This window comes from Sprattus sprattus, assembly GCF_963457725.1.
Source record: "Sprattus sprattus genome assembly, chromosome: 15".
NCBI classification, from domain to species: Eukaryota; Metazoa; Chordata; class Actinopteri; order Clupeiformes; family Clupeidae; genus Sprattus; species Sprattus sprattus.
Window position 1 is genome coordinate 14,904,214 of NC_137913.1, and position 19,593 is coordinate 14,923,806.

General features: G+C 41.5%; 1 protein-coding gene across 2 annotated transcripts in view; it reads left to right on the forward strand.

Annotated features, from left to right (window-relative positions):
* Window positions 1–15,268: 15,268 nt before the first annotated feature.
* Window positions 15,269–19,593, forward strand: part of trpm3 (transient receptor potential cation channel, subfamily M, member 3) — a gene marked incomplete at both ends in the record, with an annotated part of 118,176 nt that continues 113,851 nt past the window's right edge. For both annotated transcript variants that reach the window (XM_080852700.1, XM_080852701.1), the window contains one exon: window positions 15,269–15,442. In XM_080852700.1, coding sequence (XP_080708826.1) covers window positions 15,269–15,442 — 174 coding nt within the window. The remainder of the gene's footprint in view (window positions 15,443–19,593) is intronic.

Below are 19,593 nucleotides of genomic sequence, written 5' to 3' on the forward strand. Positions count from 1 at the left end.
TATGTGTGTATGTATATGAAAGCTCTTCCTCACAGATTTATCATGCCTGAAAAGTGTGATTCCTCCATGTTTTTACAGATCTTTTCCATATGGAAGGCAGCCTTTTCTCATGCAATTTATCTTGGGATCAATACGCTTGATTGCGCAACATGGGTTTCGATTTCCATGAATAATTCACCCAATCACACACGTGTAAACACACACACACAAACACACTTATTAACTAATTTATTATAATTCTCTAATGACACCAAAGTACCCCCTTGGTAAAGAGGCGCCAAGGTATAATTTTCACTTTGTGGGCCCGTAATTCCTCCATATGCTTAAAGATGAATTAGCTATGAGTCATGTCTTCGTCACTTCAGTCGTTTGAGCATTGGTGTCAAATATATTATCTCTGTGCTTATGCCATTGCCAGTCTGAGCCTCTGTGTGATGCGTGCCTTGAGACGGCCGGTAATCTGATAATGAAGTCAAATGATCTGAAATGTAAACAAATGAGGGAGGCTCTGGATGCTCTGGGATTTCCACTGCACAGTGTTCATTCACATTTTCATTAGCTGTTTGCCTCTCTGCTGGGAAGATACACTCCTGCCGATGTAATGGTCACACACATCAAATCAAAATCTCCAATCCCATCTCCATGATTATGTTTGAATTTTTATTTATTTTTTATTACAGTTTGACTTCATAAACACACAGACTCCCAGATCTTTTGAAGAAAAGGTTACAGGCTGATGGTGTCGTCTCATTTCCTCACACACAGTCAACAGTTATTGTAGGTTATGAGTGAAGCACTGCACATAAACAGGCTATACTGTGGACGGATATGCTCATCGCTCAACACTGAACGCTCTACTTAATGTTATTCTCACTAATCCCCTTCCCAGGCTCGGACCTCCCCTCGGTGATGCCGGAGTGACATTTTCATAGACTTCTTGCTTACATTACATTTGATTAAAATAAGATGAAGGCAATTATTCTCATCTCCCGGCATTGAGAAACACAGGAGGTCAACGCCAGTCACTGAACCAAGATAATGAGAGCTGAAATTCAATTCTAAGATACATTTATACTCCTAAAAGAGCCATGAGGTAGATTTGAATAAGGCATGACCTTTCATTTGGGTTTGCACTTTTCTGAGGGTAAAAAAGTATTTCAAGTGTGTACTGTATCATTATGCTCTAAAAGGTTGTATTGACGATGCTTACTAACCAAGTCGACCATGCCCCCCAAGGATGAACTGATATTGTTGTAAACGGCAGGTTTGTGCCTTATCAAAAATCAACAGCAAATTTAACTGTTGACATTATTATTATTATGATCCCCCCCCCACCCCGAGAAAAAAAACTGGACTTGCTTGGATGTATTGTTCATTAATAGTCAAGACAATTATTACAAGTTTCTCTCAAATTTTATGTTGTTTTGTTGAAATAGCATTATTTTTTTGGCCCGCGCTCCGGTCAGAACGTCATTGGTTAACCAGCATTTTAGCCCATTTTGAACAGGGCCTCTGTCTCAACGTCCTATGTAACTCAGACTTGTTGCAGTTCACTGCCTGGCCACAGTTTTAAAATTGTTTTATATGGGTCAAGGGGGGGCGCTATTTACCTCTTGTCAATACAGATTCGAAGTAAGTTATCTAGCAAATGTTATAGTCTCCTCGATTTAACTTATACAATTATAATGGGTGCCTGTGAGTGACACTTCGTATGAACGAGTTCATATTCATGAATTCATATTCACACATATTAACACCAGTTCATCATGTATAAAGAATGCTGATCTGATATGAAATATGAAAACAACCAGGAGTCAATGTGCAAGCTTCCAATTGAATGTGATTTAAGATACTCTATTTGATTGGCGTAACAAATTACTATTATTATTTTATAATGCTTGTGGAGTCAAGTGGAGTTGAGAGGCGCTTGTGTCCAGGGCACAGATTACACTAAACTGTCATTGTCTCTTTTCACGGATACAAAAAAAGGCTGTGATTGGAATACGGGACTGGAGCCGTCCCTGACGGGGCAAAACAAAATCACCCATAATTCGGGATGTTTGGCAACCCTACTTGCACCTAAGTTATAACATATTTGAGTGTGCTAACATTAGCAATAACGTCAGCTAGTTCGAAGTGTATGCATAGGCTAACCATTAAATTAGCAGCACATTTCCCGTATTTAACAATGATTAAACATGGACTTACCTGAAAGTGATGCAAGGGCATCATCTCGCAGTTTCTCTCTCTCTTTTTTTCTGCCCCTGACACCTGCTGCCTTTTGGAGGCCATTTTTGAAAAGTTGACCTAGCCTACTGTCGTCAGGCCACTGAGACAGAAAAGGGCACCCATGGCGAGCTTGAGAAGTTGAGTGTGTATTTGTGTATTTGGGGGGGGGGGGGGGTTTGTGTTGGTTTTTGAGGTTGTGCAATCATGATCCACCCCCTGAAGTGTTTTCTAGTGATGAAACTTTTTCAGGATTTGTCGAACCTTTTCGACAATGGGCCTCATCCTCGAAGATTTTCTGAAGTGTCTTCTAAAATGTTTTCTTACAGACTTTGGAAGACCATCATTGGAAAAGATCTCTGCCTGATTCATGAACGCCTGAAAATGGGTGGGTTCTTACTAGGGAACATGTCACGAGAACCGATACTTACGATACCTTTCGTACCGTGAGTGCCGATGCCAGCTAGAATCGGTGCTGCGCTTCTTCTGGAGCTGACAGGGGCAGTCTAGCTTCAGTGTTCCACTGCATGTTTTTCACATGCAGATGCCATTTACTATAGTAAACGATGAAACTAGTGGAGGCGGTCAGGTGCGCATTGTTGCCATACTGGAAATGGCGTATCGTATCAGGCTCATTTTGGAGGATAATTATCATATCTTGCAACACTGGGAAGGCGGTCGACCAATGACAGTTCTCTCTACAGTCAGAGCTCGCGCAAAAAGGTGGAATGCAAGGGAGATACCCTTTCCAAAACTACGTAATAACTACTTTGTGAAAGACCCAGAGAATTAAGCAATATAGCACGAGTGGGAGTGGGGTAGGTAAGGGATAATCCCAAGGGTGGTGTTCGGCCTCAATGTAGCCTATAAGACGATTTGCGAGTGACATCTGGAATTTCGCCGCCACCACTGTGAACATTGATTTATTTTGTATTTAATACGTCCTTTAAGAAGCTCAAAACTCATGTTCATCTTGTTAGCTGAATGGCTGCACTGTTATATCCACGGTTTTCTTTTGCACTGTTGTTGTTTTCGCACAGTACCTTTTGAAAAGATGCCTGGAAGTCTCGAATGTGTCACTAGTTGTTGCACTATAACCATTAATCGCACTTTATTTTGTGGTGCTATGCTCTATTGCACATGATTCGTATGTCTTGACATTTTTCTATTTTTCACATATTTTAATAAAGAACTTCATGTTTCAAGTTCAAGTGCATGGAATCTTGGAAAATCCTTTTTTTTTTTTTACCTTGGTATCGAGAATCGTGTTATTTTACTGGTATTGATATCGACTACTGAATTTTTTGAATTGAACTACCTAAATATCTTAGATCTCAGACATCCTAACCTGCAAAAAGTCATTTCAGGGAGGTATTCCCCCCCTAAAAGTTATAAAAGCATAATATCATTCGGTAGGCTATAGCCCTATGCAATTATTTGTTAATTATGTTTAAATATGTAGATTACTTTTACTATTTATTATATGCTGCTAATACTATCCTATTTATGTTAACTGCTTTTATTTGTATTCCATTGCATCTTTAAACAAGTCTAAGGAGCTTGTTGTTTTCATGTAGCCCTGGCAACTAGCCGGCATGAATAATATGCACATGAAATGAAACTTGTTGAACTCACCTCAACATATATTTTACAGTCATTTAACCTACCATGGGCAATGCTGAAATCACTGTTACAGATAGTACAGCGTGCAAGACGGTCATTGTGATTTACTTTTATAAGATCTGTTGTAAAATGTCTTATATTTTCTTTTTGGGGGGCACTCTCCCTGTGCCATATGGTGCCCCTGTTCCTAGATACACTGAACTGATTAATTGACCCTTCCGCGACCACTCCCCAAAACGGTAACTGATCAATCATAGCCTAGCAACGGTGACTAAGCTCGGGACCTCAGTCAAGCGAGCCATTTTGATGAATGGAAGTCAATGAGAGAGACGTCTGCTCGAGAAGAGAAAATGAAACGTTGTGCTTATGGAGTGTGTAATTCTGACAGTCGATATCCAAAAAGGCTGGAGGGAGGGGTAACATTTTATCCCTTCCTGAAACCCAAGACCCAGAGAGAGAAATGCCTGCTGTGGATCAAACAATGTAGACGACCCCCCCCAACAGCTGAATGACAGCAACGTAAACAGAAGCACCTACTTTGTTCCAAGAAGCTATGTCGCTAAAATCTGCCCACTGCATCGAAAACGTGAGAAAACCCTTGCTTAAAATACGATTCAGTTTTACCACCTTACATGTTTGCGTAGCAGCGACTGTGTAGATAATAGAACAAATAAACATAGCTGGAATGAACCTGTTAGCCTTAGCATTTGTCTGTCTACAAAGACGGCATCTAATGTCGTGGTTGTAGCCTATAGACAAGTTATTGACCCGTTTCCGCTCTACTTCCTTAACTCCTTCCGTGTATGCATTCCACTTCCGTTCTGGCGGGCTCAGGTTTATGTTGCTAGGCATCGCCGATATCGACGCAGAGACACAGTTTGAAAAAGAATGGAAAACGTATCTAGGAAAAGTGGTTCGGGAACTACGTGTGCAGTAGTTGGCTGTACCAACTCAAGGAAACACCTGAACGAGTGGTTAAATAGAGAGTGTTTTGACCACAAACCAGCCACGAAGAGACAATGTTTATGTCCTCCGTTGTTTCAGTTTTTTCGCAAGCCTGATGCCGACTCGGAATCGCGAGCCTGGCTGAAGGCATTGAATTTAATAAATCCACCCTGCACCGTTTTTGTGTGTTCACATCATTTTGTGGACAAGAGACCAACGAGAAATAACCCCTTTCCAGAGTTGTGGTTGGGATACACACGCTTTACCCAGCCAAAGAGGAGACGAGTCACCGGGCGGACCACTGCCTCCCCAAAGAAGCGTAGACTTCAATCTGATGGTAAGTTCAGCAACTTTAGCTATGAAACTGACAATACTGTTAACTGTGAAGAAGTTATCATACACTTACATTGCTATCGGTGTTTTGCTAAAACAGCTGGTTGTTTTAGAGATGGGACAAACAATGTTCACCATAGCTAGGCTAATGTTCATAGACAGTAGAGCTAACGTTACATCATTGCTTGTACGTACGTTGGGTTGTGAGATACAGTGCTGTGTGTGTGTGTGTGTGTGTGTGTGTGTGTGTGTGTGTGTGTGAGTGTGTGTGAGAGAGAGAGAGAGAGAGAGAGAGAGAGAGAGAGAGAGAGAGTGTAATGTTGTAGTACAATTTATGCGACTGTGAAGTTTTTAGTGAGAGGACTCTACTATGCCTGCATTAATTTTGCTCCATCTATGTGTTTTCTTCCCCTTTTTAGATGCTCCCGAAACGTGTCAGCCTGCCTGTGAGGCCGAGCCTGCCACACCAAAATTTCGAGATGCCCAGACCCAGTGGGAGGATCCGTCACTGACTGACCACACATACTTTTCAGCAACACAGTCTGTTAAAGTAGATAAGGCCACACAGTGCGAGGATCCTACTGTGACTAGCACCACAGTCATGGATGATTCTAGGTCTCGGCTGTATACAGGAGTGCGCATGGTTCAATTTTTCACCATGGTGACGGCGTTGTTGCCTTTCGCTAAGCCATCAATTACCCTTCCTGTTGTTGACCAAATCCTGATGACCTTGATGAAGCTAAAACTAAATCTTATATTAGGAGATATTTCTCACCGTTTCAATGTGTCTACATCCATAGCGAGCATTGTGATTAGTCACTGGATTGGCGTGATGGGTGAACAATTCAAAGTCCTGATCCCCTGGCTTCCAAGAGAGACCATTCGTGCCACCATGCCCTTACCGTTTAAGAGGAACTACCCTCGAACCACCTGCATCATTGACTGTGCCGAAAGTGCCATGCAGAGAGCCACAAACCCAGATTCAAGGAGTGACACTTTCAGTCAGTATAAATCACGCAACACTGTGAAATCTTGTCGCTGTGGCCCCTAATGGACTAATTATGTTTATATCTGACGCATTTGCTGGCAGAAGCAGCGATAAGTTTATCACAATGGACAGTGGGTTTCTTGACTATCTAAGGGCTGGTGATGAGGTCATGGCGGACCGTGGGTTCACCATTCGGGACCTGCTTAATGAAAGAAAGGTCAGTTTGAACATCCCTGCATTCACCAACAGGCGCAATCAGTTGACCAATGAGGAGATAACACGAACCAGGCGAGTAGCCAATGTCCGCATACATGTGGAAAGAGCAATCCAGAGACTGAAGGTCTTTAAAGGCACCCAGTGCAACTTTATGTAAACATTCAATGAAAAATAAACATTCAATTTCTAGTCTTTTTTACACGTAGTAAGTTTCAATAACTCCATACCATTACATATCGACATTCAAGGAGCACAGATGAGACATCGTTGTGTGGTGAGAACTGATAGAAAATCGTAAACAACAACAATCGCCGGTGGGGAGAAGCCATTTTTCCATTGACTGGAAGCATGCTTTATTTATTGTAGGTTACAAAAAATAAAGAAAATGGCGGCGATTGTTGTTGTTATCGATTTTCTATCAGTTCTCACCACACAACAACGTCTCATCTTTGCTGCTTGAATGTCGGTATGTAATGGTATGGAGTTATTGAAACTTTCTACGTGTAAAAAAGACTAGAAATTAAATGTTTATTTTTAAGCTTCGAAAGTTGCACTGGGTGCCTTTAAGATTTTATCCCAGACCGTTCCCATCAGCATGGCACCTAAACTGGACAACATCTTGACCATCTGTGCTGGCCTAGTTAACCTAAGAAGTCCACTGATCAGAATGCCTCATGAGGTTTAGAATCTTGCCTTGTGTCCCTGTGTGAATACTAGTATTGGTTAATATTGTAAATGATTGTTATATTGATGTTATTGTGTGGGCTTGTTTTGTATTTCACTTTTTAATACATGTAAGGATTAAATACATGATCTTTCTTGTTGAAGCCATTTGTTTCATTTCCTCAAAACAATTAATTCATCCAGTGTTATTAATGTATGAGTTTACTATGAACGAATTGTGTTAAAAGAAATTGTAACACTCTAAAGAAGATGGGGCACTCATGATCGAAGTTCAGTGCAATAATGAAATGAAAATACATCAACCTTTATTCTCAACTTTGTATTATATTCAACATTAAATTCATCATTATATTACATTATGTAAACAACAGACATCTGCTGGCACCCTTGGGCACCAACATAAGGCAGTTTTTTTTTTTAATTACATTTTTTTGGTTTTAAAATGCTGAGATATTTACTGCAGAACTGTAACCTTCCCTCGACAAAATAATCAACGATTTTTGGGAGCATGTGGGAAAAGTAGAATGTGCGCAGCCTTGTGATTTGCTCCTGAACAAAGCCTTGGTCATAGGGTACTTCTATTTCTAGGTGCTCAGTTTTGTTCCAGATGACCAACTTGGCGTGCTGAAGCCCTGTGCAGTGCATCCCAAGTTGAACCTGCATGTAGTAGCCTTTTGGACCATTGCAGGCAATATGGTATTCTACCCTATCGCCATTTGCCACAGTTGTGATTCACAGCTCTTTGTTGCCAAAAATTCTTTAATTGACTTGTTTCCCATCACAGGTGTTTTGATTTCTAAAAGAGTGTCTTTGTTTATCACTCCATCGGGTGATGCTGCAAGCCACGGTTCCTTTTTGCACACCACTAACCCTTTGGTTTCGATGTTGTTGCCCAGAGTTTCCAAATAGTCCCTTGCAAGTTCCTCCCCCTCTGCTCCTTGACGAGTTGCGGCATTGCCACGGAAGGATGGATGTAAGTGCTCTGACAAAAACTTCTCAGGCGCCGTGGTTAAGCGAATGGGCACCTTTTTAGCTGTGCTTGCTGTAATTCGCACTCTCCGTGCATCGTGCCAGACCTGTTTTTTGCTCTGTGCTTTTGTAACCTTCTCAATCTCCTCAAGCTGGGGTGTGGACATATCAATGTATTGATTGTAGAAGGTTCTGCATTTTACACAAGCCAGTGGTGTGTGGTGCTCATCATGGGTTAGGAGATGGAGGTGTGGGCATGGTATTGGATCGGTGATGTTGGAGGTATCAGCATTAAGGCAGAGTTGTAGGAGGCTATTCCCAGGGCAATTGAAAAGTTCTGCCATTGGTGAGGCAAGTGCGTTCTTCCTCCACTCTCCATGATTTCCAAAGAGTCTCACCTCCTGTGCTGGTTCTGGAGTGGTAGAGGATGGCTGTGCAGTTGATGGCAGCTGGTAGAGGTCCTTCCTATTGTGTCGCTTGAAGCATACATTCTTCATCTTCCTCTGACCAGCATTTCTTTTAGACCCAGCATTCCACTGGTTCTGTCCGTCTGTGCAGGCAAGCCCGGTTTTCCCCTGTCTCACAGCATTTTCTACCTAGAAAGATTATAGTAAAAACAGTGCATTGATAATGATATTATAATAATGAGTTCACTGCAAACATGCCATATGATATAGTTTGCACTGGGATTTCAGTAATAGAAAATGTGTTATTATTATGATCTTGGTACACACACTTGCACACTCTAACCTCTATGATGTAGTTCTGATACTATATAAATAAATAAATAAATATATATTAAAAAAATATACTATAATAGAATTTACTAATATAAATAAAAAAGACGTATAGGCCTAGAGTACAATGGTCAAATAATGAGTTACCTTCCACAGGATCGCAGCTGCATGGGAACAAGATCTCCCTGGTCCAGCGACACACGTACATCCAGCCGTTTTGACTTCTCCAGCTTCAGTTACCAGCACCCAAGCATTATGCCACGCGTTATTCAAAGATTGACTAGGCTCTACATTTGCTTTCAAATAAACGAAACGATCATGTTTGTATGACATGACACAACCGACTTTGTCGCTATGCAAATATTGATATGCCTCGGAGGCTTTCAGACTGTCCATCGCTTTCCCATCCGTTGCTATGGAGTCCACGAAATAGGCGCAAATCTTACTGTACGTTATGTTTGGCCACGTCGCCATGTTATCCACCCAGTTCTGCACTGAATTCGGGTGGGGGATAGTAATGCCATCTCCAGTAAGATCATTTAAACTGTGTTGCCATTGTATGGACATTATTAGCTTACGATAGCGATCTGACAGTTGGCTGTCAAAGCGTCTGTTTACATTGGCAACCGCTGTGAAACCACTTCCGGCGGAAATGAAATGCATTGGTGTAGGGTAATGGCGGCGCCCAGGGTTTGACGTGTAAACTTGTCTATATAAGCATATTGCAGACCCTTTTGCCTGCTTCGATCTGAGATCTTGCTGTTTTTCCAAAAAATGCTTATGATTTCTTTGGGTAGAGCTGAAATTGACACGGTTGAAAACATGTTGCCACCCCATTCATATCAATGCTGAGAACCTGGGAAACGTGAATGCTTGACTGATATACCAAACGTTGCTAAGGGGGGCGGAGTTTGCGGAAGGGTCAATTCGGTTCGGGAGAAGAGATAAAAGCCCGCCCACACTGAAAATTGATTGGTTGATTTACCGAAACAGGCCAATCAGGATGCTCCTGAGGCACACACGCACACTGCCTCACACACGCACAGTCTCTAGGTCCCTCTCCCTCTCTGTCGTGCCCACCCTACACAGATGCCAACGCGGTTTGCAGCACGTCTGTCTCGTATGTGCGGTCTTGCTCGCCCGCTCTAGATTCCGGGAGATTTTAAGTAATTTGCGGGCATCAGGGAGTCGTTATCAATATGCGGGAGACTCCCGGAACTTCCGGGAGACTTGGGATGTCTGAGATCTCCACATGGATCTTACATATCAGCATTTTATGTCTTCCCTCAAGTTTGCTAAACAAATACTGTCGGTATGATCAGCATTTTTTTTCATTAACATCTACATGTTCACAGTGATAATGTAATGCAGCACTCAAAGTATGAGTCCCCACATGAGAATGCAGTGGTTATCTCATGACCGTTTTGATATGTTGCTATGCTAAAGTCTTCTCCTCAACATCTGACATTGCTTGATTAAATTAAGCTTTATACGCTCCATGATACATAACTAATCATTTATCATCATAAAACAATATTTCTGTATTTTTTGGTGTTACTTCGCTTATTGTGTAAGTTATGAACAGTACACTGTCAGTCATTGTTATATCTGTAAAATCGGACTGCTCTACAGAAACCTATCAAATTGTAAGTAATCTATTATGTTTGTGATCGGTACAAAAAAAGAAATAGAGCAAGGTTATGGATTTTCACACATAAATATAAATGAATGAATTACCTGTTGTTTGAATAAAAGCTTTTGTTGAATAGCTAACCCTGTTAACCATCATCACCATTCTTTTGTCCATCTCTGTAGGAGTCAATGACGAGAAGAAGCCATAACAGAAGAGTCCTTCAACCCCTCACTGCTGATACAAAGGTAGAAATTGGTTTACATTTTCCCAAAAGGATACATGTTCACTTCATATCCCATATTGATATCGCGCTTGCAGTGGTGGAATTTTCCCTTGCAGATGCTAAAATTGAGTGCGCAGACGAAATTCACGCTCGCGGAAACCTGAAAGTTGCTCGAATAGACGTTTATCGCGCGTGCAAGTTTTGTCATTAGTCTGACGCCATACACCTCATACAACTGTACTGTACACAGCCACGCAACAACATGCCCTGCAACAGAATCCACACAGCACACTTGCCTAACCAAACACACGTGCACACTTGTGTGTTGCTGTACAACTTTTCACCTTATGCACAGTGCACACAGCTGGTCTAGCACAATTCAGTCACAGCGAATACAGAATATTTTTTCAATCTCTAGTCTATCCTACCTTCCATTTTTCACCCTGGCAATTTCCATTGACCTTGTGTGGGCTTGACTGTTTGATCCATTCCCCTGCAAGGTGTATGTCCTTGAGAGCAGCGATTTCTTTGCTTTCCTACACACTAAGTACCTAACTTTTCACCAAGTCACTTGTGCTAGCAGCTGCCATATCATCTCCATCACCCTGAAGGGGCCAGCATGCTTCTGCAACGGTGTCACATTGTTATGTAAATGTTGTGTAAATGTACTCATAGCAATTCATGCTCCCTATAAGGTGGCCCGTGTTGCAAAGCAATTCACGTCCAGAACGATAGGTGGAGTAAAGTTTAATTCACGTTAATGTTTTTGTTTATGACCATGAGTCATTTGCTCGGCAGATAGAAAACTGTTTTCCTAACAAAGTCTGAAGCTTGAAGTTTTTTTTAAACCTTTACTTGGGTAGCACTGTAAAACTGAGCAGACATGCAGAATACATTTTAGTAATCTCATCTTGTAACATTCGTTTCACATAGCATTGCATGTTTAAACTGTGAAAGAAAATACGTTAGCTTAATGCTAACGTATAGGGGAAATTCCTTAGAGGCCGCGCTAGCGAATAGCATATTCATCAAAGTAAACAATTCAAACAAACTTTGGTTCATTACAAGTGGTTTCGGTTCATTACGATGGGTTATAGACATCCAGACAGGACGTAGTCAACTGACCAGCAGACCAATCACAGCCTTGCAGGCTGCGAGGCTTGTGTAAATGTTGTGTACATTTTGGCGCAAGTCTAGAAAATCGGCCGACGCACGCAAGACGTGAAAAGACGCGCTTTGAGCTTGCAAGGGGCTTGCGAGGGCCTCTTGCGCCTGCGCTTGCGCCTATGAGCATAAATTAGGCTTGAGAGTCAGCATCAGGAGTGTCTACCACGTTTTCGTTTTTATTCTGATTCAGCTTTTTAGAAATAAGTAATTAACTTTGCTTTCTCTTCCAAATGAATAAAATAGCGTTTAGTCATATTAGAACTGCATATTAATAATATATATAAAAGGATTCCTGGAAAATCGTCAGTCTGGTGGTTCTCTGGCTTCTGATAATTTAGCTGAAGTTAGCTGCTGGCTTGTACTTAACGAACTGCTAAATACCAGCTGACTATCATAGCTAACTAAAAGATGTTTAAACAGGAGTTACAGAGTCAACAGGAGACAAATATTTTATCATACATTGCCGTTTTGTTGATGTCTTGGTTCGGAAGAGATTAGCTAAGGTTAGCAAACTAACTCCTGTTTCCACAAGAGGCTAACAAAGTTACATTGGCGTGGTTTAAACCAACGGTTTGTTAAAAAAAAAAAAAAAAAAACCTCTAACAAGCTACATTCAAGTCGAGGCATGAGGCTCACTTTAAAACTGTCAACCTAATGTAAGTTAGTAACAGCTAGGTGTTGACTGTCATTGCCCAAAGTTGTCGACAACTAGCTATCTGATTGCTGATTGCCAAACATTTTCACAAGAGCACTGCATGTGATCAGGATAGAGTTGGTGTCAATATCTCAAAAGTGCTAAGAGCAGAAGTGGTGCCAAAAACAGGTGAGATAAAGAAAATAAAACTACTAGTGAACCTATCAATTAGCAGTGCACAAGCACACTACAAAGCATTAAGACTGAAAGGTTGTCTAAGCGCTCTATTGGAATCGATATTGTGAGAGCTGTGGCTCTTGAAACGTCACCAAAATATACCATAAAAATAATAGTAATAATAAGACTGAAGAACAACAATATGTTTTGCGAACATAATTCACCGAAAGTCAACAAAGAATAGCCCAAACTTGATTAACCTCAGGTGTCTCTGCCACTTCAAAGACACACTTTTTAAATCCCTTTACTTGCATGGGTGCCAGAAGCTTACATTTTTGTAAGATAAGTTTCATTAAGTAACATCTGCTGCATGTATGAGAGATGTCGGTAATGACACTGATTTAGTCATTTTACACAGTAAGATAAAAGGAGTTGAGGACATTTAAATTGTAGTTGCACTCTCAAAGAGGCCATCAAGAAGTTGTTAGCTTTTAATTTAAAACTTAATACCACATGTCCAACTTACTGGAAAGTGTAGCTGACATCTATAATGAAAAATCTCATATTTTAGTACCCCACTGTGACAAATACTTGTCCAGGCCTGTTCAACCCTGCTCTGTAATTTTAAGGTCTTGGCAGTATTAGAGATTTGTGTAGGGATTATAGTAGGTCCTGCAGGAGCCTTCTTAATGAGCTTTTGCTGTGGTGTGTGAAGTGTATGTTCATAGGTATGTCGACATACCTGACTTTGTCCAAGTCAGTAGGTGAAGTTAACCATGAAATCACCATTTCACTATACAGCAGATATTGTATGTTTGCAACAATGTCTCTATGTAACGTTTCACTTTATGTAAGACTGTATGTATGTATGGCTGATTTAGTATTTATACACTCAACAATTCATAGTCAAACCGTTCCCTGAATGATATTAGCATGGCGGCTGCATCCATGGCATAAATATATTCATTCTACGTTAGGTAGTAGATTTAGTTCACCTCACCATTCAACACAGGTATCAGACTTAAACATTGTATAGCCTTTTGTCTCCTACTATGTCTGATTCAACACATCTGCTTGGCACAATGAGGAGGATACCAGGAAGGGACAATGCATTCTTCTGAGTATAGAGCACGCCGTGTCCCTTCTAACAAGACAGCATTCATGCAGGATGGGAGTTTTCTCCAGGTAACCGTGGCAACTGCTTGTCCACAAGTGTGTGGCAATGAGAAAGGGCAAACCAGAGAGGGCAGCGTGTCAGGGGGGAAGTGAGGGGATACACATGAGGGGTGGGGGTGAATGTGGAGGCGGCTAGGTTTGATGATGTACTAAGGAGGCAGAGGGCAGGACCAGAGGTTTGCCTCAGTATACACTGACATATTAACCAAGTGTAGAATAAAGGCCTGGCCAGTTGTATCATGGCCTTTCACAGGGTTTCACCTGTTGCACCTTAGCTGTGCAATGTCATACGACGGTATGGTAACTAAATAAATAGAATTAATAAAAGATTAATAAAGTACTGTATTTGCCATTCTGTGGATCTTTATAAATTTCTCTCGTGCAGAGGGATGGAGGCTATAAAAATAGAAAAAGGCAATTTACTAGGTAGCGTTGTGTGAGATACTACAGTGAAAACCCCCTCACCATCTCTCTGCCTCTTCTGACTGTTCTGAGTGTGATACGAATCCCCACTGCAGTGTGCATGCTCTGTTGTTGAGAAGACGTTGGCCACAGGGGTGGTGACTGTGATTCCAAAAAAACTAAAAGTGACAAGGATGTCGATCTCCCAAGTCTGGTTATCCCTCTGGGTTTGGGAGATCTCTCTCTCTCGCTCGCTCTCTTTTTCTCTCTGTCTCTCTTTCAATCTCTGTCTCTATCTTCAGTATAAAGCTCCGGTGTTAGAGATTTCTACTGGGATTGTATTTATGGCAATAAAGCGGTGTGGATTAAAAAACATTTAAATCTGTAAAAGTGAGAGAGAGTGGAATGGTCTGGGTCGGCTCTGAATCATGCAATAGTCTCAAGAACAAATTAGTCAGGTAAGCACAACCATCAAGGAAAAAGACAACTATTGCAAGGAGAGAGATGAGAGTGGGGACTGAGGGAAGGAGAAGGGGGAGGGAAGGAGGGAAGTAGAGAGAGAAAGAGGGAGAGGGGGAGTGTGAAGGAGCATGGGGAGGAGTGGTGATGCTGTGCACAGAGTGCGAGTGGCTTACTGGAACACAGAGCTCCTCACTACTCTCTCAGTTCTGAAGACAACAGAAGACTCAGGATCATGCAAGCTCACAGGTTGAGCTGCGCTTAGACTCAGAGAGAAACTATTCTTTTCATCCAGGCTCTGCCTCCCTCCCTCCTCTCCTCTCCTCTTTTCTCACTCCTCTTCCCTTTGGCTTCTCTCTCTCTCCCTCTCTCTTTTTCCCTGCCTCCCTCCCTCTCACTGCGAGCAACCTACATCATTAACAGAAGCTGCAGCAGCCACATGCAATAGGGCGCAGACTACAAACTCAATTGTCTCCTCCACTTCATCCTCCGCGACAAAGTCAGGAGCAAAGTGAATTCAGGCGCAGTGGATAAACGGTACATGACCTGACACCTGTGGCATTTGGAGAGGGGGGAACTCGTGCTGTGACTGTGAGGCTACCAAGCTTCTTCGGCGCACCGCGCAGTAGGCAGCCAAGCGAGGCGAGAGTTTTTTTCCTTTCAAGGGAGGGGGGTCATGACGAATAGGAAGTGGGGTGAAAGGAGAGAGGCGGTCCGGGCATGCTCCACCCGGGATGACCCCCAGAATCCTGGGCATCGGACGAGCCGCGGCCGCTTCTCGGAGTCCTGGAAGAGGCTGAGCTCCAGGCAGGGTTCCACCAAGAGGTCTGGGCTGGGCTCCCAGCAGCAGGTAAGGTCCCGCCTTCCGCCGAGCCTTGGCAGCAACTCCACCTTTCATTTGTGTTACGGGTGGATGTGTGGAAGGGAAAAGGTGTGGTCAAAAGGTGTGAGGGATGAGATGGGGGATTGTATTAGGATGGATGAAAAATTTGAAAAAAAGGACAGGCTTTTTTGTACATTTTTCCGGGAATTCCCTCCACCTGTTTGCAGCAACCTGGGAAGTTTTGCTAAAAGTTTCCTTAGTTTTTGACTGTGAAATTTGAAAGAACTCTACAAAAAGAATTTAGTTTGACTTCATCCTTTATGCTTTACCAATGGATCTGTTGTAATTGTGTCCGAATTTCTGCGACAAAGGAACACCATTTGCTATATTGAGGTGGTTAGGCATGCAGCCCCTGTGTTGGCTACTGATGACTGAGAATTGTAAAAAAAAAAAACTCACAGAATGTCAATAAACGTCTTAAGAGTGAAATCCAGCAAGCATGATGGCACAGAGAGATGCGAAGATGGGGAGGACGAGTGGCAGTCTTTGGCAGAGAGACAAAAGCTGATCCTTTCTGCTCCAGAGGGAATTGTTGCTAAGCTGTGTAGACCATGTTGTGCCACTCACTTGGGAATAGAGGTTTCATGAGGCAGTCATTGCATCATTATGTGAAGTACCTCTCCTCTTGCGGTTACTGTAGGCTGTGTCTTTGTGTGTGAGTGTGAGTGTGTGTGTGTGTGTGTGTGTGTGTGTGTGTGTGTGTGTGTGTGTGTGTGTGTGTGTGTGTGTGTGTGTGTGTGTGTGTATCTGTGTGTGTGTGTGTATCTGTGTGTGTGTGTGTGTGTGTGTGTGTGTGTGTGTGTGTGTGTGTGTGTGTGTGTGTGTGTGTGTGTGTTTCACAAGCGCAGCCAAGGGTGTGCCCAGATGGGACTGTGCCATCTTAATATAAAGCCGGCACACCCAGCCAGGGGGCCCTCGAGGACAGCTGAATACGTTAGTCCACAGCAACTACAATTACGTGAGAACCCCCGAGAAATCTATGATTCCGTGCAGGAGACTACAATGACATGTCCAGAAACCCAGTACGGGGTCCTCACACCATTAGCTTGGAAGGAGCTTCATAACTAGGCTTCAGCACAACAACACTGTGAAACACAAACATCATACCGTTTAAAACGAAAGTGCAGGCGATAAGAGTGGAGCAAGCATAAGAAAACATTGGTTAGTGAGAATTGGTTATTCAAATTGGGTTGCTAGTTTTAACAACAACTAGCTAGCCAGTAACATGATAATAATGAGTGTACACTTTTTAGCTTTCTAGGTGTTTTGTAAGGAGTTTGTGTTAACATTCTGGCTGCTACTGTTATTTTCTACACTGTCATCTGTTTTTTAATGCGTAAAGACATATATTGTATGTTATATGGTTGTTCAAGTCTGACAGTGTACAAATTAGGATAACCTGCAATGGCTGTGGATTTAATATTTGCAATATCAAATAGCACTCTCTAAACCAATAGAAATAAAGTCAGTTTTCAGCTAGAAGACCAAATACATTTATTGTTATTCAATTCAGTTCAATTCAATTATATTTATATAGCGTCATAACAATTCAATTGTCTCAAGGCGCTTTACAGAGCCCAGAGCCTGGACCCCCTTAGTGTAAGCACAATGGCAACAGGGGCAAGAAAAACTCCCTGTAAGTAGAACCACGGCAGAACCACGGCACATAAGGGGGGACCCATCTGCTTGAGGTCGGCCGGGTGGAGATAGGAAGGGGGGGATGGGGGGAGGGTTGTGTGGCAGAAGGGGAAGGGAAACAACAGGTGTTGTACATAGCCTGCATTTAGTAGATGTACATAATATATATGGGCCATTCTACCGAATTCGTGTAATATGCAGTCCCTCAACAATAAAAACTATTTACAAAACAATTAGGTATTAAGGCATAGATATTTAATTAGAAAATGTTATGGTCTATATAAACCCAATGCATTACATGAGATAGTGATAAGCTAAATATATACAAAATCATCATTTATAGGGTACTTTCTATTGGGAAGTAGCTGTCCCCAACCCTGACATCTAAATTTCAATGCCTTTAAATAACACTTTTCAATTTTTTTAGATTTTTTCCAATGATTGAATTTCAAAGATCTTTATGATTGGGTTGAAACAGAACTTGGAATATTTAGACTTATTGTGGGTTTAATTTTTAAATCAATTTACTATACTCAAAAAATCATGTCCCTAGTTTTCATGTCACTACCGAAACACATGAGTTTTAGTCCATTGGCTGAGCCTGTGTCTTAGCCACGACTCTGCATTTTTGACCATGCAGTGACACTGCATCTCTGTCCCTCATGGTTGAATGGTAAGTAGCTAAATCCCATAGTTTTTATATAAATGTGTTCCAAAGTCTGAAAATCGACGTGTAACCTTAAGAATTGTCACTACCGAAACGCATGTTTTCTTCAATTAAGTAAACCTTTTGGGGTTTCATGGAAAATCTTATGTTTGTATGTGTGTTCACCTCTTCAAAGATGTGTTTGCAAGCCGTGTGATTGCTAGAATTCTTTATTTATGCTTAAAGTTAGCTAGAATTGTCACTACCGAAACAGTCACTACCGAAACATATGGTAGTGACCAGATGATTTCGGTAGTGACAAAATGAAATGGTAAGTAGTTCAATCCCATAATTTTTAAATAAATGTGTTGTGTGGACTAAAGGGCGGCCCAGAGCACCTTTTGGATGATTTTGGGAGAGAAATGAACATCCATCCAACAGTGCAGTCACTACCGAAACAGTGCAGTCACTACCGAAACAGATAAATTGAACTTGAAAATTTGGTAAAAAATTAATTTCTATGGATTTCATTGTGGAAACCTTCAAGAAATATTTGTAAAAATACTCTTCAGAGAAGGGAAGGAAACACAATCTGAACAGGTCAATAATAATACTTTTTTACTATAGTAAATGTGATGTTTCGGTAGTGACAATTTTTGGAAGAGGAAAAACATTCCAACACATTCTGAAAATACAATATAAAACTTGACTGTTCTTTTACTAGATATGTGTACTTTAGATATGGTACAATATATATACGGACAAAGTTTTGGGAATAAACCATACAAAAATTCAAAATATACCCGACATGACTTTGCATCAATTCGGTAGAATGGCCCATATACAGACATCCGGTGGTAAATACATGATACAAGCAAGACCACAGTTTAATGGGTATACTCTGAGCTCATAGGCTAACTGTTACAGGGGTTAGGGGAGAAGGAACAGAGAAACATGCCGGTGGTGGCAATAATATATATTGAATATAAATGCTGGCATAGGTTATGGGGAACAGTAAGTGTAAAGCATTGCGGCGGCAGTGGGTGCAATTGGCCGTGGGGTTTCTACAGGTAGATGGTTCTACAGGTGTTATGCTCTTTTCTCTAAGGGGGATTTGTTTAAGTTTCTTAATGCATCCCAATATGTAGACCTACATGTCTCGGAGAGATAGGCCTACTTAAGAAGGTAAAATAAGTTTATCCCAATATGAAGATTACAGTGACTTCCCTTCCAAAATGTATTTTAAATTATTCTGTATAAGGTGTCCACATGCAAATAATATATAGTTATATATATTCATGGTTATCTGTACTTTAAAAAAATAAAGGTTTTCTTAAACAGATACCCTTTGTTGACGTGTAGACATTGGGGTTCAGGGGGCAGGGTTAGGGGGTCCTCATCGAGACTTGTTTGGGGCCCCCAGAGTCCCTAGAAACGCCCTAGAACCCAGCCAATTAAACTTTTATTAAATAATGATATAATTAATAATTATGATTATTATGCTAATTATTTTCTAACACTGTTGAAATGTATAGGAAAAAAATGACTAATGGAGAGAGACACTTCCCACCACATGAAAGTTCAAATGAGTGCAGGGTGTTGCTGCCTTTATGCCATTACATTTGTGGTCAGTGACAGATCACGGCAAGCTAGCTAGCTAGACATTTAATAAAAAATGCAAAGATGTCAAATGAAAGTCTGGACAAGTTTCTAAAGAGTCCATGCTTTGAGAAAGAGGAACAGACAATGGCTGTTAGAAAAAGTCTTGTGGTTGTGTGGTTACCCTTGCTATTAGAACATCTGATGTGATGTGATGTTTGCTCAATGGTGCAGA